This window comes from Zalophus californianus, chromosome 7, assembly GCF_009762305.2.
Source record: "Zalophus californianus isolate mZalCal1 chromosome 7, mZalCal1.pri.v2, whole genome shotgun sequence".
Taxonomy (NCBI): Eukaryota; Metazoa; Chordata; class Mammalia; order Carnivora; family Otariidae; genus Zalophus; species Zalophus californianus.
In genome coordinates, this window is record NC_045601.1 from 36,142,283 (window position 1) to 36,168,152 (window position 25,870).

The following is a 25,870-nucleotide window of genomic DNA, read 5'->3' on the forward strand; positions in this document are numbered from 1 at the left end:
TATCCCAAAGATTTTGAAGAGTTGTGTTTTCATTTTCATTGGTTTCCATGAATTTTTTGAATTCTTCTTTAATATCCTGGTTGATCCATTCATTCTTTAGTAGGATGCTCTTTAGCCTCCATGTATTTGAGTTCTTTCCGACTTTCCTCTCGTGATTGAGTTCTAGTTTCAAAGCATTGTGGTCCAAAAATATGCAGGGAATAATCCCAATCTTTTGGTGCCAGTTGAGACCTGATTTGTGACCTAGGATGTGATCTCTTCTGGAGAATGTTCCCTGGGCACTAGAGAAGAATGTGTATTCCGTTGCTTTGGGATGGAATGTTCTGAATATGTCTGTGAAGTCCATTTGGTCCAGTGTGTCATTTAAAGTCTTTATTTCCTTGTTGATCTTTTGCTTAGATGATCTGTCCATTTCAGTCAGGGGGGTGTTAAAGTCCCCCACTATTATTGTATTGTTGTCAGCGTGTTTCTTTGCTTTTGTTATTAATTGCCTTATATAATTGGCTGCTCCCATATTAGGGGCATAGATATTTACAATTGTTAGATCTTCTTGGTGGATAGACCCTGTAAGTAGGATATAGTGTCCTTCCTCATCTCTTAGTACAGTCTTTGTTTTAAAATCTAATTTGTCTGCTATAAGGATTGCCACCCCAGCTTTCTTTTGGTGTCCATTAGCATGGTAAATGGTTTTCCACCCCCTCACTTTTAATGTGGGGGTGTCTTTGGGTCTAAAATGAGTCTCTTGCAGACAGCATATCGATGGGTCTTGTTTTTTAATCCAATCTGATAGCCTGTGTCTTTTGATTGGGGCATTTAGCCCATTTACATTCAGGGTAACTATTGAAAGGTATGAATTTAGTGCCATTGTATTGCCTGTAAGGTGACTGTTACTGTATATTGTCTGTGTTCCTTTCTGGTCTATGTTGCTTTTAGGCTCTCTCTTTGCTTAGAGGACCCCTTTCAATATTTCTTGGAGGGCTGCTTTCGTGTTTGCAAATTCCTTTAGTTTTTATTTGTCCTGGAAGCTTTTTATCTCTCCTTCCATTTTCAATGACAGCCTAGCTGGATATAGTATTCTTGGCTGCATATTTTTCTCGTTTAGTGCTCTGAAGATATCATGCCAGTCCTTTCTGGCGTGCCAGGTCTCTGTGGTTAGGTCTGTTGCCAATCTAATGTTTCTACCATTATAGGTTACATATCTCTTCTCCCGAGCTGCTTTCAAGATTTTCTCTTTGTTTCTGAGACTCATAAGTTTTACTCTTAGATGTTGGGATGTTGACCTATTTTTTTTATTTTTGAGAAGGGTTGTCTGTGCCTGCTGGATTTTGATGCCTGTTTCCTTCCCCACATTAGGGAAGTTCTCTGCTATAATTTGCTCCAATATACCTTCTGCCCCTCTCTCTCTTTCTTCTTCTTCTGGCATCCCATTTAATCTAATGTTGTTTCATCTTATTGTATTGCTTAGCTCTCGAATTCTGCCCTCGTGATCCAGTAGCTGTTTATCTCTCTTTTTCTCAGCTTCTTTATTTTCCCCCATTTGGTCTTCTATGTCACTGATTCTCTCTTCTGCCTCATTTGTCCTAGCAGTTAGTGCCCCCATTTTTGATTGCACAGCATTAATAGCCTTTTTTATTTAGATTTGATTAGATTTATTTCTCCAGGAAGGGTGTCTCTAATAACTTCCATGCTTTTTTCAAGCCCAGCTAGTATCTTTAAAATCATGATTCTGCACTCTAGGTCCAACATCGTACTAATGTCCGTATTGAGTAGGTCCCTGGCAGACGGTACTACCTCTTGTTCTTTTTGCTGAGGTGATTTTTTTCGTCCTGTCATTTTGTCAAGAGAAGAATAGATGAATGAGAGAACAAAATGCTAACAGGTTAACAACGTCCCCAGCAAATATACTCTAAACAAATCAGAAAGGACCTGAAAGCAGGGGAAAAGAAAGGGAAAGAAAGAAAAAAGAAAGAGAAAAAAAAGAATAAGAAAAGGATAAAAACAAAAACAGAATAAAACAAAAAAAAACAGAATATGATCAAATATGATCAGGCTAGTGCATAGCTCAGTGCCACACACTAGATTTTGGGTGTATTTTGGTCTGTTAGAAGAAAATGCCTCCTAAAATTTTAAAGAAAGAAAGACTTATATATGTATAAAATAAGGGTTGATGCAATGAAGGTATGGAAGATGACTGTAAAGAGGAAAATTATAAAAGATTTTATAAAAGGAATTGACAAGATAAGAAGGTGTTTGAAAAAAGAAAGAAGAAGATTTAAAAAAAAGGGGGGGGAAGAGAATGTGATCAGGCAGGAGACGAGAACAAAGCCGTACACTAGTGATTTAGGGTATATTTTGATCTGTTAGAAGAAACTGTATCTCAAAACTTTAAAGAGAGAACAACTTATATATATATATATGCCAAAAAATAAGGGTAACTACTATGAAGGGATAGAATATGACTCTAAAAATGAAAAATAAAAAAATTTTTTTAAAAGGGATTGATAAGATGTTGGTTGAAAAAGGGAAAAAGAAACATTCCAAAAAAAAAAAAACTTAAAAAAAATTAACTTTGAAAAACTAATGAATCATGGTTAAAAAAAAAAAAAAGCCATGAATTCTATGTGCAGAATTCCCCTAGCGCTGGAGTTCTCCTGTTCTCCTTGATCGGTAAACTTGGTCTTGGCTGGCTGTTCATGCTGATCTTCTGGGGGTGGGGCCTGTTGGCATGGTTCCCAAATGTCTTTGCCGGAGGCAGAATTGCCTCGCCCTTGTCCGTCTGGGCTAAGCAATCTGCTCGCGTTTGCTCTCGGGAGATTTTGTTCCCTGCAAGCTCTCGGTACAGCTTTGGAGGATGAGAGTGAAAATGGCGGCCTCCCAATCTCCGGCCGGAGGAGCCGAGAACTTGGGGCCCCACTCCTCAGTGCATCCCCAGAGAAAAGCAGTCAGTCACTCCCGTCTCCCCGGTCTCTGGCCGCACTCCGTGCTCACCCAGCCTGTGACCGAGCGTTTCTATCTCTGGCACCCAACCCGGTGTGGAGTCTCCAAACCCAGCAGATCCCTGCGGTGCTCTCCCGCGCCACTCCTCCCGGGGGAGGAAGGGGAGTCTCCCCGGCTCTGTCGCTTGTTGGGTCCCTGCTGGAGGAGCAGTGGCCCGACTGGGCCGCGGATCACAGTTTATGGCAACCCCGAGCTGAGAGCCCGCGCCTCGGCTCCGTCTCTGCAGCCGGCTTCCCCGCTCCAATACCTGGGAGCTCTGGCGCACTCAGGCACCCCCGGTCTTTCTGTGACCCTGAGGGTCCTGAGACCACACTGTCCCGTGAGGGTTCCACCCCCCGCTTAGCCACTGGAGCGATGTCCCTCAGCGGTGCCGACTTCTAAAAGTTCCAATTTTGTGCTCCGCGGCTCTATCACTTGCCAGAAGTGGCCGACGGAGGCCCCCTCCCCCGCCGTCTATCCTCCCAAATATCGCCTCGGATTCACTTCTCCACACGTCCTACCTTCCAGAAAGTGGTCGCTTTTCTGTTCAGAGAGTTGTTGCTATTCTTTTCTTCGATCTCCTGTTGAGTTCGTAGGTGTTCAGAATGGTTTGATCCCTATCCAGCTGAATTCCTGAGACCAGACGAAATCCAGGTCTCCTACTCCTCCGCCATTTTGCTCTGCCCCCTGGTATTTCTTTTTTTAATATTTTGAGAAATTTTGAGAAAAATTGAGAATTTTCTGGGGGCACCTGGGTGGCTCAGTTGTTAAGCGTCTGCCTTCGTCTCTGGTCATGATCCTGGGGTCCTGGAATCGAGCCCCGCATCGGGCTCCCTGCTTGGAGGGAAGGCTGCTTCTCCCTCTCCCACTCCCCCTGCTTGTGTTCCCTCTCTCTCTCTCTGTCAAATAAATAAATAAAATCTTTAAAAAAAAATAAAGGATAAATTTTCTGGATAGAGAATTAGTTCACAATTCTTTTATTTCGATACTTTAAATATGTCATCTTAGTGATTTCTGGCTTTCATGGTTTCAGAGTAGAAATTAGTTTTTAATCTTACTGAGAAATGCTTGTACCTGATGAATCTCTTTTGCTGTTTTCAAAATCCCTTATTTGTTTATCCTACTCGGAATATGTTGAGCTTTTTGAAAGTGTAGATTAATATTTTGGAAGCTTTAGTCATTATTTCTTTAAATATTCTTTCTATGCCTTTCTCTTTCTTCTCCTTCTGGAATACACATTATTCGCATATTGATATGCTTGATGGTGTCATATATGTCTTTGAGACTCTGTTCATTTCTCTTTATACTTTTTTATTGTTGTTTCTCAGATTGGATAATCTCAATTAATTTATCTTTAATTTTGATTTATATTCTCTATTTGGTAAGACTTCATTTTCATATTTCCTTTTTAGTTCTTTAGACATAGTTTTCTTTAGTTCTTTGAACACATTTAAAATAGCTTATTTAAATTCTTTTCTCTAGGAAATCTAATGTCTGGGCTTCCCCTCAGGGACAGTTTTTATTGATTATTCCCCGCCCCCCATCTTGGCCCCCCCGGTGGATGGGTCACACTTTCTTGTTCCTTTGCCTGTCTCATAATTTGTTGTTGAAAGCTGGGTATTCTAAATAATATAATGTGGCAACTCTAGAAATTTAATTTTCTCCCCTCCTCAGGGCTTGTTGTTATTGCTAGTTGTTGAGTGACTTTTCTAAACTGTATCTGTAAAATCTGTATTCTTTTTCAGGTGGGGCCATTAAGTCTCTGCTCAGTTAGCTTAGTGGGTTACTAAGGCCTGGACACAGATTTCCTCAAACAAGTAGAACCAGGAGGTTTCCCAGTCTTTGTTGAGGGACTCAGTTTTCATTTGGGGGCATGCCTTCAACACTCAATCTGGCAGGTAAAAATTCTTACTTGTTTCCTCATGTGGAGCCTTAAAGTCAGCCAGAATTGAGAGTTTAGGACCTTCTCAGGTCCTGAACATACACACAGTCTGAGGCATGTGTACAGTCTTACACATGTATGAGGAATATATTGAAACTTTTCAATATTCGTATGGATATCTCATTTCTCAGCTTTTCCTTTTAAACTGTTTTGGTTAGCCTATTTTTTTCCCCAACTGTTACAACACATGACTACAGGCAGCCACAAAAGTTAATAATTTTCTCCTTTTTGACAAATACTCCCTAGAGAAAGTCTTTTCCTACTGAATGAGCTCAAAATGAGATCAAATAAAGACAATGTTGCAAGTAGAATCTTCCAGGGAGTCACCAGACATGTCAAAAAAGAATAGTTCTCTGAGAATGAACTTTGAAAGAATTCTAGCTACTTTCTGCCCCATCTTGTGACTGCAGTAGTGTTGGTTTTACCATGATTGCAAGCTGTTAGTTTCAGTGTGAAGTTGAAGGGGGTGGGAGGAGTAGAATACTGCAAGTTAAAATGTCAAAAAATTTGCTGATCTTACCAAGATTTAGCCATTTTTTCTTTAATAAATGCTCCCCAGATTACTGTAATCCTTTGTCTAATTTCCAGAGTTCTAAAAAAATTAATTCTGACCATTTATTTTTAACCAATTTCTCCACTGCTTTTTTCAGAGGTCCTTATTCTACCATTCTACCATATTTGCTGACATCATCTATCCTATTATGTTAAAGTATATTAATAGAGATCCTTAATTTCTCATTGTAATTTCAAAGTGTTGAGGAAGATGGTCATAACCTTGGGCAAGGGTGCCCATAATGATTTCTTTGCAGATAAAGATGCTCTACTGAAAAAAGATACCCAGACTTTGATCAGTAAATAGAGCTTTATAGATGCAGCTCCAGCAAGTGGAAGCTCAAGCAACAGTCCAGAAAGGAAAGCTCTGTAGAGATTTGGTGAGGATACTTTTAGGGGACAAATGACGTTGATTTTTGCCAAATTGTGAATGGGGAACTAAACTTGCAATATATATCACTGGTTGCATTCTGTGCTAATGTTATATTTCCATATGTCTATTTTGTCATTTCAAAAACTGTCCAGTACATTAAAAAATAAAAAGCAATTATTTAAGTTCTTTATGGACATAAACATAGCACTTTGGAAGTACAATTTGTTCTTTTGGAAGACAGCCCTTTTGACTGAGCCTTTTTCTGAGTTAGAAAATGTGCCATTTTTACCAAGTACAACAAAAATACATTCTGATAGTTGGTAGTGGATTACATTATCCCCATAGATTGGTAACTCATGTAATGTTTGGGTTGTAGTGAAGTTCCAAATTTCTGAATTACTTCCTGGAAGGATCCTTATGAAGCATGAATACTAACTGCCTTCTCTTTAAACATAATAAATTTCCTGGAAGTGTTACAAGGAAGAAATACATTTTTCTGATAATCAGAGTCCCCATCCCCTCCCACCAACAGCAAGTTTCACAAGTGTCTCTAAACTATGTCCAAGAAAGGTTGTGGTTGCATCTCTAAAACCACTGTTAAAATTACATAGCCACATTCAAGTTTTCTGTTTGAATTTTAAAATTCTGTGAACTTACTTTTACATATAAAAGTTTTCTAATCACTTTTATGTATATGTATATATTATTCATAATATATATGTGTGTATGTCTATATATATACATATATATATATGTAATGAATTAAATTTACATTTACATATGAGAAAACAAGGAACTTGCCCATGGCCAAATAGTGGGTAAGTGGTTGCATTAAATCTATGCTAGCACTGTTTAATATAATATAAAATGTAATGTGAGACTCTACATTCAATGTTCATTCATTTAAGTTTGTTTATGTGGCTGTTCTAGGAGGCTTCAGTTATTTGACACATGCCCACTCCATAAAGTTCCTCCTTAGTGAATGATCTGAGAGTGAGAGAAAGCCCAAGATGGAAATCATAGTCTTCTATAACCTGATCTCAGAAAAGAAATACCATCACGTCTGCTATATTCTTTTGATCTCCCAGGCAAATGCTGGTACACTTTAAGAGGAGACTGCACAAGGGTGTGACTACCAGGAGGCAGGAATCCCTGGGGACTATCTTGGAGGCTACCTGGCACAGATATTTAAATAAGTAAAAAAAAAAAAAAAAAAGCAAAAAAAGACACAAACACAGAGACAGCGAGAGAGATGTGAAATTAATTTTAATAAAACATTTTATTAAAAATATATAACTAAAGTATTATCCTTTTGACATATAATCAGTATAAAAATTATTGAGATATTTTGCATTTTTCTCATGCCACATCTTTAAAATCCAGATGTATTTTGCCCCCATAATACATCTCAGTTCAGGCCATGCTAATTTCAAGTAGCCGTATTTCAAATGCTCAGTACAACGCCTCTAACAGTGGTACTGTATTGGAGAGCCTCAGTACAGATGCAAACAGTACGGCTCCAGAGTCTGTGCTCTGAAGCACTTCTTGCATAAGTGTAGGAAAAGAGGGAATGATCTTTTTGTCAACCAACATCGGTGTTAGGATGAAGATCCGCAGATCCCTTGGATATGTGGCATTCTTTCTAATTTTTCTGTTATATGCAGTAAACACTGTAATATTAAAATGATCTAAATTGATCCCTCTCCTAAAAAAACACAAAATAGGAATTTTTAGATGACTGTTAGAAAATTCATTAAATATAAAATTTCCTTCATATGTTTAATGGATTTAAATCATGTTTTAAAGACAAGCTTCAGGAGTGCTTCCTACTTAAAAGAATTTCTATCAGATAAAGGGATAAATGAATTTTATTTGTCAAGTGGGCAGTCCATTTCTAAGCAGCCATGTAGCTGCCATGCTGAATTGCCACTCTTCCATAAATACGATCAGTAATGAAACAGTGAGCCCAAATGAACACAGCAGGTTAGTTCTCATGCCAAAACAGACAGCATTATCTTCATGTCTTAGTGTCCTTTGAACCCCATGTCTCATGGGGGTGATGCTAGAGTAGGACCCTGTGGGTGCTAAATGCACAGCAGAGAAACACTAAGTTTAGGAAATCCCAAACATGTGAGGGGCTATTGGCAAACCTGCCAGTCTTTGCCCCTTAGGAAAACATTGTTTTTATTATCCTGGAATGTAAGAAACTCTTCTTTAGGGAGAAGGAAGAAGACTTTGCTATCTTAGAATGTCTCTCAGGAGAGAGATATTCTCTATTATCTTTATCCTGGTCAGGAAACAAAACCTCTAGCTTCTGAAGCATGTAGACATGCCACAAAGCATGTAGACATGCCACGGAGAATTAGCTCCCAAAATATCTCTATCTCTTCTGAACAGTAAGATTCTTTTCAAAATCATTTGAAATATAAATGAGAAAAATAAGAAAAGTACTAGGAATAATCAGTGGCAAAAATTGGATTAATAGTAGAATTATTTCTTCAAGAAATTGATTAAGATTAAATGACTAAAATTTATGAAACCTGTTCTTTCATGCCTTATGAAAAATACTTAATACATTCACTTTTTCAAAATGAATTTTCCCATTGTTTCATTTGAGAAACTGTATACTTAATTGTTAGACAATGTATGATACATTCAGTGGTCATTCATTTTGTGTTTTATGTACCATTGAAATGATTAAATCTTTCATGTTTAGCTATTTTATGTTTAGCTATCTTATGATTATAGGTATTTTTTTATTCGACCAAAATATCAGTTTCTTAAAGGACCTGACAGGAAAAGTGTTATGCAAAAAATATTTAAAATATATTTAATGGCTTTATAGTTGAATAACCTTTTTATCTTTTATTGTGTGTGAAGGACTTTTGTCAAAAGAAACAAGATATAGGGCACGTATTGCTCCTATTTTTCCATCTGGATGTTATGATGACATATGATTCAGAAAAGCCCTAAATAGGGTTTTTTGCCTTTTGGATAATTTGCTATTCAGGGAATCATGGGGTATTTTTCCAAATTTTCTGGGTCAACTTCTCTTAAGGCATCTCTTCCCACTGTGCTCACTTAGGCAAAATAAATTGAGCTGTGTCTTTTATACAAAATATTTTCCTAAACAAAAAGGGGTATTCTGCATATACTGTGCAAGAAAATTTGAAGTTATCTACACAAGAAATTCAGACTTTTACATTAATTTTCATTTCCTTGGGGGGCTATTTTTCTTCTATTCTCTAGCATGTGATCAATTATTTCTCTAAGCCCTTGGTCTTTGGATAAATAAAATATCTGGAAGACAAAGAGACCGCAGTTCTAGGTTAAAATGTTCTTTTCACTCACCTTAGTACATTTTATCATCAGGCCAGAATTTTGTCAGAAAGATTATTTTAAAATAGGCTTTTCTACAACTTGCACTGTTCTATAAGTTTTCATAGTATTGCTATTTTATGTACATCTTCTAAAAATCTGTCTCATCACAGTTTGCTCTTCCTGTCTCCTTTTGCATGTGCATAATTCCTCTAAAGATCTTTATGGTATTCTTTCAATGGTGTCACCACAGAGGGACTCTCATGAGAGGAATCAGTTGTCCTTAAAACATTGCCTACCCAGGTCTTCAGTTCCTTGACTCTCTTAACAGTGATAAAGCACACGACTATATTTATACAAAATTACATCTTAATGGTTTAGCGGTTCTGCCATTGGAACAAAAGCTTTTTTTAAATAGACTTTACTTTGAAGAACAGCTTTGGGTTCACAGCAAAGCTGAACAGAAGGTACACAGATTTCCATATGCCCACTGACCCCAAGTCTACATAGCATACACCACTATCAACACCCCATACCAGAGTAGCACACTTGTTACAATTGATAAGCCTACCTTGATACATCAGAAACACCCGAAGTTCATGGTTTACATTATGGTTCCCTCTTGATATTGTACATTCTGTGTACAACAAATGTATAATGACATATATCTATCAGTACAGAAGTATCACAAAGTATTTTCACTGTCCTAGCAACCCTCTGTGCTTCTCCTTTTCATCCTTCCTCCTCGACAACCCCTGGTAACCACTGATCTTTTTAGTTTCCGTAGTTTTACCTTTTCCAAAATGTCATACAGTTGGAATCATGGAGTATGTAGCCTTTTAAAGATTGGCTTCTTAAATTTGGTATTATGCCTTCAAGTTTCCCCATGTCTTTTCATGGTTTAATACCCATTTCTTCTTAGTGCTGAATAATATTGCATTATCTGGATATACTATAGTTTATTTATCCATTCACCTACTACAGGACATCTTGGTTACTTCTAAGTTTTGGCAATTGAATAAAGCTGCTGTAAACATCCATGTGCAAGTTTTTTGTATGGACATAAGGAACACAACTTTTTAAAGTTATAAAATGTATTGATTTTTTTCAATTTTACAAATACCACATATATCTTGTAGAATGTAAGAAAATGCAGGGAAGTGAATTAAAGCTCCCTATAATCTCATCACCGGAGCTGTCTAGCATTAATATTTGGTACATTTCCTTCCTTTGTTTTTGAGTACATTGAACACATGCATATGTTCTAATATAATGGGAAATAAGCCTGTTTCAGAGGACTTGCCCATGTCATTAAATATTCTTTAGAACATAATTTTTATATTCTAATAGTTTTTCATATGTATATATCATAATTAATAAATCCATCTCAAATATGTTCATTTATATGCAATTTATGCTATTAAGAGTAGCCTTTTAACTGAAGTTTTGTCTGCACTTCTGCTTATTACAATAATTTCATATACATGAAGTTATGACTTCAGAAATAAAACATTTTTAAAGGTTTTGGTGTGTATTGCCAAATCACATTCCATAAATACTCGGCCAATTTACATTCCCTCAGGACCTAATGAAAGGACAAATCTGACTGATTTTTTGAATCTGCTACTTAACTATTTATCCCTTCCCCTTCTGATTTTTAAAAAATTAACAGCTTTATAGAGCTATAATTTATATAGCATAAAATTCAGCTGTTTAAAGTATATAATTGTTTTAGTATCCCTATCTCAGTTTGTTTGTTTTTAGCAACACGAATTTAAAAACCTTTAAAATCCTAGAAAATGCAGGGCCTGACACAAGGTGGCAGAAGGTCACACTGTCAGCAGTGCAAGTGAATTTAGCAGGATGACAGAATAAAAAATGTATAGAAAACAAATATGTACAAAATATGCACATAAACAAATACACATTTATATATAGAAGAATATATAAATGCAGTGAAAACTTTCCAATTATAACCATTTAGAATTCGTAAGAATAATCTATTTAAAATAGCAAAGTAAAAGCATAGAACAACTAGGCTTAATATCTTTATAACCTAGTATAAGAAATATTAGAAAACTTTAACTTATGATTTACTTATTTACTTAAAAGTATTGTAAAAGCTTATTTATTAAAAATAAAAAGATATTTTAGGTGCTTGAATCAGAAAACTGAATATTTTGTGTGTGTGTGTGTGTGTGTACAAATTGCACATGAATTAATTTGTGAGATTAACACAATGGTAAACATAATTCCCATATTATAATCATAATTATTATTATGTTGGCTCTTAAGAAACTGATTCTAAGGTTCATTTGGGAGAATGAACACGTGAAAATATCCAAGAAAATATTTAAAAAAAACAAAATAATAAGGGGATATTTATCCTGCCAATATTAAAGCCTATTATGAAATTAGAGTAGATTATACTGAATATTACTTATAGAAAATCAAAAGTTGAATTAATTAATAGCAGTGGTACTAGTTATAGAAGCATCAAGAGCAATGATTTGAATTTGACTCTAGCGACTAAACTTAAGCATTTGTTTATAGCTCTGAGGTAGACCTTAATATAGAGTATTACTTTGTATTTGATGAAGTTGGTACTGTACATCTGAGGTTAAGGAAAGAGTTATTTAGTAAATTATTGTAGTATGGTTATCAATTTAGAAAACAATAAATTAAATTGGATCATCATCTTAATACCACATAGCAAAGGAAAGTTGAAGTAGATGAAAAAGTTACATTTTAAGTAAAACTATTTTATTTGAAACAAGTTTCAGATTATAAATATAATGAAAAACCATAAAGAAACAATGTATTTTATTACATAAAATGCAAATTCTTGCATATCAGAAAAGTAAGAACAGTAAAAAAAAAAAAAAAGGTTAATAACAAACTGACACAATTTCCAAAAGACTAGATAGCACTAAAATGTAAAACAAAAAAATCAGTTAAACAGTCTAGTATAACACTAATTGGGAAACACTAATTGGACAATGGACAGAAGAAACTCAGACCACATATAAATTAGTTTGGATTCAGTGTAAATTAAAACAATAATGACACCTTTTCCATGTATTTGTTAACTAAGCTTTATAATTATGAAAATAAAATTGAGAAAGATACTGTCAAATGGTGACTCTCAAACCCAGCCGAAGGGTGTATAGAATGTTATAACCTTTCTGAACATAAATGTGATATTCTGTTTTGAGAGCCATCTGCCACTCAATTGGCAAATGTCTCTTTTGTGCATGTACAGAGATAGTGATTGATGACAGAGATACACTTATGTCCCGATCCCTGGTCTCCTGGATCTAGTAGTATGCTTGCAAAAGGGTCTTTTATTCAGTGGTTACACATATTAAAATAAACTCTAAGGGAATAATCATCTTAGAATTATTTGTAATAGCAAAATAATGGAATCAATTTAAATGCCCAATAGTGCAGAAAAAGATAAGTATGACACATTCTTTATGACATATTATTACAGCCATTGGAAATCATATTTATGAAAAAGACTTTAAAACATGAGGTTTAATCGTGGTTCAGTGTTTAATGAAACAAGTGGAATCCAAATGAATGTATATGATATAGTTTCAATGTTGTTAAGACACTTGTGTCTCTGCCTATAAATATGTATGTCAAGATTGAAAAAAAAATACCCACATTTTAAGACTGGATGATCTCCTTGATGTGTTTTAGTGCATCAATTTATTAATTTCCTTATTTATAGAGTTAGGAAATAATCAAGCTCTTTATGTCATAAAATTCTTCCAAGAAATAAATAAATGAAATGAAGTGATCATTAAGTGTGTACTACAGAGATTGGTCTATAGAAACTACTCTATGATTTTAATTCTTCTTATTGTTAATCTTCTTGTTATCTTTTAAAAATTTAGAGGGGCTCCTCTGTTTCATGAGATCCAGTATGGGGTTCTTATTTCAGCTCTATCTTCCTTATTATGAAAGTAACCTTTCTGGCTTTTGGGGGCATTTAGTCTATTATTCTTAGTTTTTGATGGTGTGGTTAGTTTTCATCTTTTTCTCTCACATTCTGTGTCTCTTTGCAAAAGACAGAGAAGTTAGGGACTTTCATGTCTAGGCTGCTAGATAGTGATATTTAAATTCCTCTGGATGGCATATAAACCATATAAAACTCTTAATTCGTTTATCTTCACTGTCTAAAGTGATCAACAATAGCAGGTCCAGTCTCTCTGGTCTTTCCAGCAAGCTACCGTCTGGGCCAATCTCTGAATAGCCTGGGGCTGTTCCACAGGCATTCCCTGCACCAGATCTCCTAATACTCTAAGGAAACTCATCTCAGAACTTCTTAGGAACTCTTGCTGACTAGGTGCCAGGTCAGATCTTCTGTATGGGATCTAGCAACCTGCTCTCCAGAGCAAATCCAGTGGGCGTAGAGGTGGGCTAACCATCTGAAGAACCCATTGCCAGTTTTCAAATTCACGTCATTCAGGTTGCCTTTTTGTTGCCTAGTAATATGGAAGCAAAAGGATGTGCCTAGGAAGGAAACGTTCCTTTTTATATGCTGGCGAATTTAGAAAAAACAAAGTTCCGTTTTCTTTATCATGCAAATCAAAATCTATTTAAATCATAAGCTCTGAAATCCATTTAAAACTTATGGTTATATCAGGAAATTATATCTCTTCCTAATTTGAATTTAATGTAAACTGATTTTTAATTGTTTCGTATAACCATGAGTAACAGATATTTTTGAACACTGCATGGTAAAAATCAGCAAATATGTCAGACAAAGCACAACATTAAAGGAAATACCACAGCATATGTTGACAGTTATAGAAGGATTGCTGCTGTTGTCACCCTTCACACCAGAATAATTTTTTCAATATTTACCTCCCATGTGAGGAGAGGGAAACATATGGGGCTTTACATAATCGTAAGCATAAACAGGTGGCTACTTAGGTACATTTAATTTGCAGGCAGCAGCGATACTGAAAAATGCAATCAGTGCCACATGGCTCCCCAACTCCTTCCACTAACATTCCATTAGCAAAATTAAGATCATTAAAATACAGGGAGGGTATACTCCTCAGTCAGTTGGCTTTGACTACCTTTCAGGGCCATGAATAAAACACATTTTCAAAAATGCCTTGGCATTTTGCTGTTTCTTTTGTTCAAGGGAACTTCAGCAACTGTATAATGTATACCTTGTGAATAACTACAAGCAGCACAATATTTGCATTTAAAATGTGCGTACATCTCCCTATAATCTGCTCATTGTGGGCATAAAATTATGGTGGTTAAATTCTGAGCAACTTGTCAAAGCATGGGGTCAGACAAACTCTTCAGAGCAAAGACAGTCCACCTTAAGAGATCACCTAAGGCTCCTTTCCATATTCTAACACTCTGGCAAAATCTGTAGAAATGATTGTTGCTAGGATTTTTTGCTCAGTCTGTGTCAGATGCTAAATTGTAGATTGTCTCATCTGATTTGATCCAGATTAGAATATTTACTTTGTCCTCTTTGACCCTGTAAATACTAATCTCTCTGACCTTATAACCATCCTACAAAGGTTTAGGATTCCAGAAAAAAAGAAAATAAGGAGAAAGAATAACTGTTATTATTTTGCTTTTTCGTGCTTGCTATGTGTATGTGTGAAGTATTGTCAGTATTGTCTAAACATGTTACACGTATCAACTCATTTAATCATCACAATGACTTTATGAGGTAGATGATATAATTTTCTCCATTATGCAGAAAAGGAAATTAATTGTGGCCCTGGAGGGTATAAGTTCTTGAGTTTACACAGTGATGAAAGGACTGAGTCAGAAGTAAACCCAGGCTGTTGAAATGAATAATTAACATTTTTAAAACCACTCCATTTTACTATTGGGATAGTTGTGTATTGCTTGCCCTGCAAATTCTATTGCCTAAAGTCACCTAAGGCCAGAAATCATAAATGTGTAGTATTTTTGAAGAACCTCCTAAAAAAAGCCTAGTGAGAGATTTTGGAGTGGCTGAGGTCTATGGGGTTCTTTCCCATCCCAGTGCCTCTGTGTGTCTTCCTAGAATACGAGGGGCAGTGTTCTGCACAGTCCAGGGAGCTGTGCTCTTGCCCAGGTTTATGAGTTCTCACATTCTCTCTCCTCCCCCTAGTCTGTTACTTATCCTCACTGCTTGGGAGAGAAAAAGCTTTAGCATGAACAAGTATGTATGACACATTTGTTCATAACCTTAGATTATAACAGAGCTTTAGACATAGGTGTCAAGTTACGTCATTTGATTTCAAGACCTAACATTATTAATGTAAATTATTTGTTAACCCAAATGTGTTAAATATTATGTAGTTACTCCTTTCAAGGAGTTTAAATGTTACTGGGAAAAGACGTTTTTTGCTTGTTTGCTTTTTTGTTGTTCTTTTGTTTTTTAATGCAAAGTTTGAACCAAAAAGGAAAAGATGAATCGAAAGGCTTTATGATTTATTCTTTTTGTCTCCAGGTGAAAGAACTATTAAAAACTGCTAATAGCTATTATAGACAATTTTGATCCCATTGTAAATGTAAAGGCATTCAAACACAGGAATTCTACAGTCTCAATCTCAGCTAACATTTAACAAACATGGTCACCATCTTTGATATGGCCCCTGCCCTCCCAAATACTCAGTATTGCTATGCAAAATTTTCTTATCATGAACTTGACTTTCTTTAACATTTCTTGTTTCTGCTGTTCTATCAAGACTCTTTTGTCTTCTTCTATCAAGATTCTTGGAGTCACTCATTTGTTGATGATGTTATTATTATTATATATCTCAATACTTTGCTCAAGAATTTTGAGTTTTTGCTTTGGTAAGGTATTTCATGCACCCCATATCAGTCTGAAGTTGGGTAAAGATGCGTGAGCTAGAATTGCTCATGGAAATACTGGATTTGGGATAGTCTTGAAAAAGGTACTTTTTGTAGGATATGCTGACCTAAAAAATGTCTTGGAAACATAACAAAATGATAGAAGAGCCACAGGAGGCATGTGAAATGGAAAATCTTTTTAGACAAGTGTAAAATAATGAGGATGTTTAGGAATTTGACTGCAGAACAGAGTGCAGTTAAAATTTTTAAAGGAGAAGCACACACCCACTAAAATAAGTGAGATGCACTTTGCATCATTGGCAGAGAGACAAGACACATAATCAAAATTCGTAGTGGTCTGTTTCATCTCCAAATCTTCTTCTTCACATAGCTCAGTTAATTAGAAATTTTTGAATATGCATCTCAAATATCTATGTATTTATTCAAAATTGTGTGCATCTTTGACATATCTTTACTTGCACTTTCAAGGCAAATTTGTTTGTAATGATCGTGGAAATGAATCCACATTTTGGTAACTTTGAGATGATAAAGAAGTTTCAACCACTTTTTATATGTTATTAGACTAGAGTATCATTGTTTTACCTCAAAATATGGCTAGGGAAAAGTTTGAGTGGGAGTAGAAATGTCAACTCTTTCATCTCTTTGTTGTTCACCTGTGTTTATATTAGTTTTATTTTCAATACGTGGTTTCTTTGAAGGATGTGTTTAAAGGCATTTATCCGTTTTGTGAGAATTACTTTCTTTAAAAACTATAATAATGTATGCTTAAAACCCACTTGTATATGGCCAGGTGACCTGCAGCACACTGGGAGTACATGAGCCTGTGTGGGCAGCACTGTCAACCCCTTCACTTTGTGTAATCCCCAAGTCTCCCTCAGAGGCCTCACCTAATCTACAGGCACCTGGCCATCTGACACATGGACAGATGAGACTAGTGCCAATCAACATCTTAAATATCAGTGAAGTTCACTTTCTTATGTTGCTTGATTTAAAAAGTTCTAGGACTTTCTGCACCCAAAAAGAGGGGAACTTCTTCATTAGCTAATGAAAGGCTGGACAAACAGTTTATGATTTACAATAATAATGGAAGAGTGAAATGTGTAACTCTGTGATTAAGCCCTTGAACTTAGAGACACAAAAACCTACTATGTATCTTGTGAGCTATGGGGTAATAGAGGATTTATGGCATCTCTTCAAACTTTCATGTTCTTTCATCTGAGAAATGTTTGTGTTTTATTTGTAGCTACCTCATACTACAATTATGAAAATTAAATATCATACATGTACATTTCCAGCACATTCTAAGCTGTATATTTTAATAATCCTATTTTTGTTTGTTTTTACATTATTTTATTTTTTCATCATGATAAGTGTACTATTCAATCCCCATCACCTGTTTCCTCCATCCCCCCACCAACTCCTCTCTCGTAACCATGAGTTTGTTCTCCATAGTTAAGTCTGTTTCATGATTTCTTTCTTTCTCTCTCTCTCTTTTTTCTTTGCTCATTTGTTCTGTTCTTAAATTCCACATATGAGTAAAATCATATGGTATTTGTCTTTCTCTGCCTTATTTTGCTTAGCACTGTACTCTCTAGCTCTATCTTGTTGTTGCAAATGGCAAGATTCACTCTTTTTTATGGCTGAATAATATTCCAATATACATATACCACACCTTCTTAATCTATTCATCTGTCAGTGGACACTTGGGCTGCTTCCATAATTTGGCTGTTATAAATAATGCTGCTTTATAGGGATTCATGTATCCCTTTGAATGAGTATTTTTATATTTTTGAGGTAATTACCCAGTAGTGCATTTCCTGGATCATGAGGTAGTTCCATTTTTAACTTTTTGAGGAACCTCCATATTGTCTTCCACAGTGGATGCACCAGTTTGCATTCCCACCAACAATGAAAGTTCCTCTTTCTCCACATCCTCCCAACACTTTTGTTTCTTGTGTTTTTAATTTTAACCATTCTGAGAGGTGTGATAGCTCATTGTAGTTTTGTTTGCATTTCTCTGATGATGAGTGATGTTGAGCATATTTTTATGTGTGTTTTGACCATCTGTCTGTCTTCTTTGGAGAAGTGTCTGTTCTTGTCTTCTGCCCATTTTTAATTGGATTATTTGTTTTTTGGGTGTTGAGTTGTGTAAGTTTTTTATATATATATTTTAGATACTAACGCTTTATCAGATATGTCATTTGCAAATATTTTCTGCCATTCAGTAGTTTGCCTTTTAGTTATGTTGATTATTTCCTCTGCTGTGCAGAAACTTTTTACTTTGATGTAGTCCCAATAGTTTATTTTTACTTTTTTTTTCCCTTGCCTCAGGAGACATAGCTAGAAAAACATTGGTACAGCCGATGTCAGAGACTTTCCATCTGTGCACTTGTCAAGGGCTTTTATGGTGTTAAGTCTCACTTTTAAGTGTTTAATCCATTTTGAGTTTTTGTGTGTGTGTGTGTGTAGGGTAAAAGAAAGTGGTCTGTTTAATTCTTCTGCATGTTGCTGTCCAGTTTTCCCAACACTATTTGTTGCAGAGACTGTCTTTTTCCCATTGTATATTCATTCCTCTTTTGTTGAAGATTCATTGACCATATAACTGTGGGTTTATTTCTGGGTTTTCTATTGTGTTCCATTGATCTATGTGTCTGTTTTTATGCCAGTACCATATTGTTTTAATTATTACTGCTTTGTAATATAACTTGAAGTGTCAAATTGTAATACCTCTAGTTTTGTTTTTCTTTTTCAAGATTGCTTTGGCTATTTCAAGGTCTTTTGGTGTTCCATACAAATTTTAGCAATGTTTGTTCCAGTTCTGTGAAAAATGCTGTTGGTATTTTGATAGGGATTGCATTAAATGTGTAGATTGCTTTGGGTAGTATAAACATTTTAACAATATTTGTTCTTCCAACCCATGAGCATGGAATGTCTTTCCATTTCTATGCATCGTCTTGAATTTCTTTCATCAGTGTTTCACACTTTTTAGGGTATAGGTCTTTCACCTCTTTGGTTACCTTTGTTTCCCCTCAAATACAGTACTGTGATCATTTTGATGATATATGTGTAAAATGTGAATAATAGAATTTATGTGTCTGTATGCAGTCTTTTGAGGTCTTTTGAGGACTTTCTCACATGTAGCAATATATATTACTCTTTATCCTTCCAGTAAAGCATATATAACCACCACTGTTCTGTGTGTTCCCTTTTTGCCTCTTAAATGTCTGATTAGTTGGAACCCAAAGATTCCAGTGAGTCGATGTATATAACTTTGTATATAATACAGCTATATTATTGCCTACAACAACAATCTGGTGCTACTGTTTTGCTCTTGGCATTCTTAGATGGTGGCTGATTGCCACCCCCCCCCCCCCCCGCCCCATCGTAGCTCAGCTGTTATGCTCTGTGTGGTGAAATTTCAGTCAGGAGTAGTGCCTGTGGCTTTTATCCTACCGTCCACTGTAGAAAATGTGTACATATTTCCTGCTTGACACTTACCACTTACCTCTCAACAGATCATCCAGCTTAACTTTAACAAAATAGTTTTTGAGTGAATGGGAAAAAAAAATTATGACTGTTACTGAAAGTTAATTTTTAATCTGTTAGATATCCCAGGGAAGAGGGAACCATAGGATTTGGAATTGGGGATGTGGCATTTAGCAACTAGGATACATCCAAGCTTTTAGAGAATAGACTATCTGATTATTTATACTGTATTGGGCCATTACTTTCAGAGAATTAGTAGGCAAAGTTCTAAGATTCCTTATCTCAGAGATGAAGGGAATATATTTGGTTGGAACTGGGAAAGCAAGCTAGAGTTTAGCCTATGAAAAAGATTGTGAAATCCTCATGATGATCTTATGTTATATATAGTAAAGAATATTGTGAGGGTGCCTGGCTGGCTCAGTTGGTGGAGCATGCAACTCTTGATCTCTGGGTCATGAGTTCAAGCCCCCCATTGAGCATGGAGCCTACTTAAAGAAAAATAAAAAAAAAATAAAGGTAACTTAAAAAGAATATTGTGATATACGGTTGGAAATTTTAATTTTTAAAATTACTCCCTATTTGGGTGGGAATTGATGGGATAAAAAAACTAGAAAAAAATCTGATGAGCATAATTTATGCACAATGAACCAGGAACCTACTCTTGTTCTTCTTACACTGGAGGTCTAGAAAGGCTGATTCATACAAAGGGAGAACTGGCTAATGAGACCCATATATATATTTTGTGAACTAGAATAAACATGCTTTCCTGAGCAATGTCCTTGTAAGTTATATGCAGGATGGGGAGGCAGCCTCGTATGGTGGCAGGAGGGATGTCAAAGGTCTGATTTGAGATTCTAGAGCGATGACAATGAAAATCATGACCATTTTTATGTCCTTCAGTAATAACATTTGTTTTATTGTCCTTAAAAGATTGTCAGGATAAATGATGCGTGAAAAAAATCTTTCAAACTTGTAAATTTCCAAACAAATTTCAGTTGTTACTACTACTAATAATTACAGATCATTAACAATTGGTTAAAATTATAAGCTATCCAAAAACTTAAGATTCAGAGACAAGATCTTAAAGACTGAATTCACTCATCAGTTAATTTTCAATAGATCAATAATTGCATTTCCTTATAATTTTTATTTCTCAAGTGCATGCTCTTTATGAATAATTTCTCCTAATTTAAAAGTAATAATATCCATTTTAATAGGTGACAATAAAATTTGGAAATTGAAATATATTTTCTTTCTGCTTCTTAGCTTACTTTAGGAAGGTTACATATTGCCTTATTTTATAATCACCCTTATGATCACTCAGGTCCTGAAATGTAGGTTTGTTTTTTTTTTGGAAGAATATCAAATTATATTTTCTCCAGTATAAAACTATTGTGCCCTTTGTGAAAAGATGGAGGAAAATTGATGAAATTTAAAGCTGATCAGGCTTATGGTGCTTTATTGTGAAATTGAACTTTCAGTATGACATCATATATATAAACTAACCCTAGTTTGTATAATATCACTTGGCTGTTTACAAGGAGGGACTCTGGATTGGCTACAATAGTAGATGAAGAAATAACTTAATCAAAGATAATTTCCTGTGTCTACCACTCAGTATGCTAAACTGTGTACTTAATCATCTTCTAAAGGAAAACACACAGATTCATAGATAGATTTTTCTTGCAATAGAGATATTCGACAAGACAGCTCTGAAGTATGTGATTAACTTGAAATAATGGTGGCTCTTAGGGTTTCAGGCTCTTTCTACCTCATAACATTTTAGGTCTGTTATTGCCTCAGGTGAACCCAATTCCCCAAGAAAGAAGATGCTGAATTAATTCTTCCATGACTTATGTCATCAATATATCTAGAATAGAAATAAAACTATGTGTCTCTACTATTTATGAGATCCTAGGTAGATATTTTTTTAATATTTCACAAAAATTGCTGAATTTTCTAAACCCTGATAATGATTGTGGACTCTTAAAAACAAATCTTCACATACAGACAAATGAGATTAAACATATGTGTACACATGCGCACGCACACACATGCACAAATTCATGTACTGTGCAGAGTTCAAGAATATTCTTTTACTGGATTTTCCCTGAAACAAGATCTAATAAAATAAGTTCTTTTAAAGTAAATGTTTCTTTGCCTTACTGTCTTCAAACACACCATACAGTGAACACTAGTCAGTTTCTGAAACTTTTCAGGCCAGATTGCACATGCTACCTTACTTTTTGCCAGGATTGCATCACACACACTTTTTCAGGATGTTTATGTCTAAAAATAGCTCAAATTCTTTTTTTTTTTTGTTTGAGCAAAGATCAGCTACAAAAATAACTGATCATAAATCTTTGTGTAGTAACCCAGAATAGACATGAGACATTATAATCTGGTTAATAATGATTTGATATATAGATGAATTTAATTGGAATATATTTGTTGATTAAACTAATAAATGATTTTTCAAGTTATATTGAATTCTAGTAAGACTTTCTCATTGTCTGATGAGTATCTAGCAAGATAATCTACTTAGTTCATGATAGTATATAATTTATCATTCATTTACTTTTGTGTTAAGAAAGCAATTACCTAATTTTTTCTTTGTTCTTATTTTCTCTGGAATTTGTTAAAACCTCTTCAATAAATTCATTTCTGAAAATGCTACAAAGCAGATGTGCCAATAAAATAAAAGTAATTTAAAGAGGAGAATTGAACATGCATGCCTAAAAAGCTATATCTTAAACAGCAAAAATTCATTGTATTAGTGATTATCCTAATAGTATTAGAGGAAAAAATTTCCAATAGTGAAACTATGGCAAACTTAGAGAAGCAATGAGAAGAATGATGTATCACCAAGAGTATTCAATCTAGAACAACTACCTAACCTGGCATTTTCCAAGGAGAATTACATGGAACACCAATATATCATTGCATGGTATATTGCAATTTATTAATAGATGTTTCCCCAAGAGTTTATAATCAAAATTTCAAAATTCTGCATGTTATATTCTCTTCTTGTGCATTGCAATGCATCTAAAGTTTCTGAGACGCATTTAATTGGAAATATGTAGGTATTTCTTACTGTGGTAAAATGCACATAAAGTAAGATTTACATTCAAAAATGTACAATTCAGTGTCATTAAGTACATTCACAATGTTGTATAACCATCACCACTGTCTCCTTCCAGGTATGTAACTGTAATTGTTAATTTGACCATGAAACAGTTTTCTTCTGGAATATCTTTTAATTTAATAGAAAAGATAGAAAAGAACTACTTTTAAAGTTAGATTCTCATCTATAAATAAGTAAACCATGTATTTGGTGCAAGGATCAAATGGAATAATGTATATAAATACATACTGTAAGTTGTGTGGTGCGATCCAAATGTAAATTGCGGGAATTGGCAGGTGCAGACAGGTTAAACTACTAATTTATTTCTATCACTGCCAGTTAAACATGGTCAGAAAAGAACTACCTTTAATTTTGGTACATCCAGAAAATATAGTTATGGAAATACCGATCTAATCCAATCCTCTCAATTTAAAAATTAAAAATAGAAAAATGTGATTTTGAGAGAGTAAATGCCTTGCTCAAGATTACACAGGTAGTTGGGGTACAGCCAGTCAGTATCTCATTCATATTTCCCACTTCCAAGAACAGGGCTTTTCTATTTCCAGGTATTTTCTGCTTGTTTCCATTGGTGTTGCCTGGATCCGATGATCCAGTAATCTACAAATTATACATTACAATTTGACCTAGAAGAATTCAGGATTAAATCAAATGCATTACTTTTTAAAAGCTACATTGTACTTGTTTTATAACTCTCTCACTGTGATTTTCTTAAGAGAACTTTCATTGTAAGAATTCTCTTTAATTTATATAATCCTTCTGTTCTTAGGTCTTTTTAAGATTGTGGCCGATAAAACTCCATACCTCACTATGGAAGAAATAACAAGGACCATTCATATTGGATCAAGTAGACTAGGGCATCCTTGCTTCTATCATCAGAAGGATCTAAAACTGGAGAATCTCACTGTAAAACAGGGTGAGCAAATCATGCTCAACTCAGTTGAAGAGATCAGTGGAGAAATAATGGTGAACTGTGGAGTGGTAAGGAATCATCAGAATCACTCGTTTACTTTGCCTTTGTCACAAGAAGGAGAATTCTATGAGTGTGAAGATGAACATATTTATACCCTAAAGGAGATTGTTGAATGGAAAATCCCGAAGAACAGAACACGAACTGTGAAGCTTACCGGTTTTTCAAATAAGTGGGACTTAACAAATCCATTCCCTAAAGGCTTTTATGGTGCTCTGATTCTCAAGCCTGTTTATGAAATTCAAGGTGTGATGAAATGTAAGTATCCACTGGGAATGATGCTCTTGAGGGTGAGCATTGTGGGGTTTGGGAAGGAGGAAGGCTTTAGAGTTTGAAGAATGCGACCCTGTCCCTGACTTGTCCTTTAAACCCACTAAGAGTTAGATTCTCATCTATAAATAAGTAAACCATGTATTTGGTGCAAGGATCAAATGGAATAATGTATATAAATACATACTGTAAGTTGTGTGGTGCTATCCAAATGTAAATTGCGGGAATTGGCAGGTGCAGACAGGTTAAACTACTGATATATTTCTATCACTGCCAGTTAAACATGATCAGAAAAGAACTGCTTTTAAAGATTGAGCATATTTAGTTAGAAAGAGGCTTTCTTGTATGAAGGTAGTCAACAAAGTGATAAAGATACAAAGTTTCCTTAATATATCCCTTACTGCTATTTTTTTTGATAGCCTTTTTTTTTTTTTTTCCTTTTTTCCAGCTACCCATCACTGGACATAAATCTTATTAGCTGGGAGTCCCTCTGACTTAGGGAAAATGATGTGACAAATTAATTCACACATAAGTGTGTTTTAATATGTGATCTTTATAGAATTATTTGCATTTAAAAATGGAAATAGCTAGGGGCGCCTGGGTGGCTCAGATGGTTAAACGTCTGCTTTCGGCTCAGGTTATGATCCCAGGGTCCTGGGATCGAGCCCTGCATCAGGTGCCCTGCTTGGCGGGGAGCCTGCTTCTCCCTCTCCCCCTACTGTTCCCCCTGCTTGTGCTCTCTCACTCTCTCTGTCAAATAAATAAATAAAATCTTAAAAATAAAATAGAAATTGCTAGAGAGAGCTTTGTTACCCTAGAGGAATTAATACTTTGAATTTTCAAGATTATGGCACATAAGTGGACAACCATGGAACAAAGAGTTCTGTATGCAGTCAAAAGTCCTGGATTCTAACCCTGAGTCAGTAACTTAATAGGTGGGGACTTTGGTTGAGCCATTTAAACTGCGTCTTTGCAAAAGGAATGATGATACCTCTTTTACCTACCTCTCAGAGTTGTTTTGAGAATGAAATAAGATTGTATTAAGGTACTATACATAATATACTTGAGGAAAAGGCAGTATGTAAAAATGTTTGGTCAAAGGCTATCCCTGGGATACATCAAATTCTCTTTATCTCTGCTCTTATAAATATTGTTGGTTGTCGGTCACTTATATAAATATGAAAAAAACTGATGTGAACCTTTGGGTAGGTTTTAGAACTACATGTTAAATTTTGTTACATAAGTAAGTAATTTAACCAGAAATTAATTAATTCATCTGAATTAAAGGTACAAGTAAGATACAAATTCCACTCAAGTAGCGATTATATTTTAATATTGCAAAAAATTGAGGCCACAGCATGATCATTTTTTAATATGACAAAAAATGGAAATCGCAGCAAATTTTAGACCTCACATTAGTGCTTTGTTAACTATCCCAAAATGTGTAATTGAAAGTGATAATTGAGTTCTCCTCACTTTTCATAAATAATGGATATAGCATTTTCTCATTTTCAAATTTGTTTATTTTTTAAAACCACTGGCATCTCCTATCACAAAGCTGCAAATGTAGGCCAAACCAGAACCTAAGCACGCAAACAAGGTGGTTACTGCATTTAATGAATTTAGATTAGGGATCAACAAAGCCTTCTCCGAGGAAATGGCATTTAAACTAAGACCTGAAGGGTGAGTAGGAGATAATCAGGCAAAGAAAGAGGGGACAACATTGGAGGAAGTGATAGCAGTTTTCAGGAAGGCAGATAAGCAAGATATTGGAGCTCAGTGTAGCTGGTGTGATAAAAAGGAGGACAGGTTGAGACAAATATTAAAACATGCAGTGGGGTAGTGGAATCAGTCATGGAGAATCTTGAAATACATGTTAAGGTGTTAACATTTGTCCGAAGGGCAAATTAATAAAGGGTTTCAGAGGAAGGAACAGGGTCAGAGGAATATAAGGAGACCATTGGGTGTATGGCAGGATATTGGGGGGTTAGTACA

At 35.3% G+C, this 25,870-nt stretch overlaps 1 protein-coding gene across 3 annotated transcripts in view; it reads left to right on the top strand.

Annotated features, from left to right (window-relative positions):
* The window catches only part of THEMIS (thymocyte selection associated), a 191,593-nt gene that overhangs the window by 65,945 nt on the left and 99,778 nt on the right, over nt 1-25,870 (top strand). For all 3 annotated transcript variants that reach the window (XM_027602814.2, XM_027602816.2, XM_027602815.2), the window contains exon 3: nt 23,405-23,863. In XM_027602814.2, the coding sequence (XP_027458615.2) occupies nt 23,405-23,863 (459 nt within the window). The remainder of the gene's footprint in view (nt 1-23,404; nt 23,864-25,870) is intronic.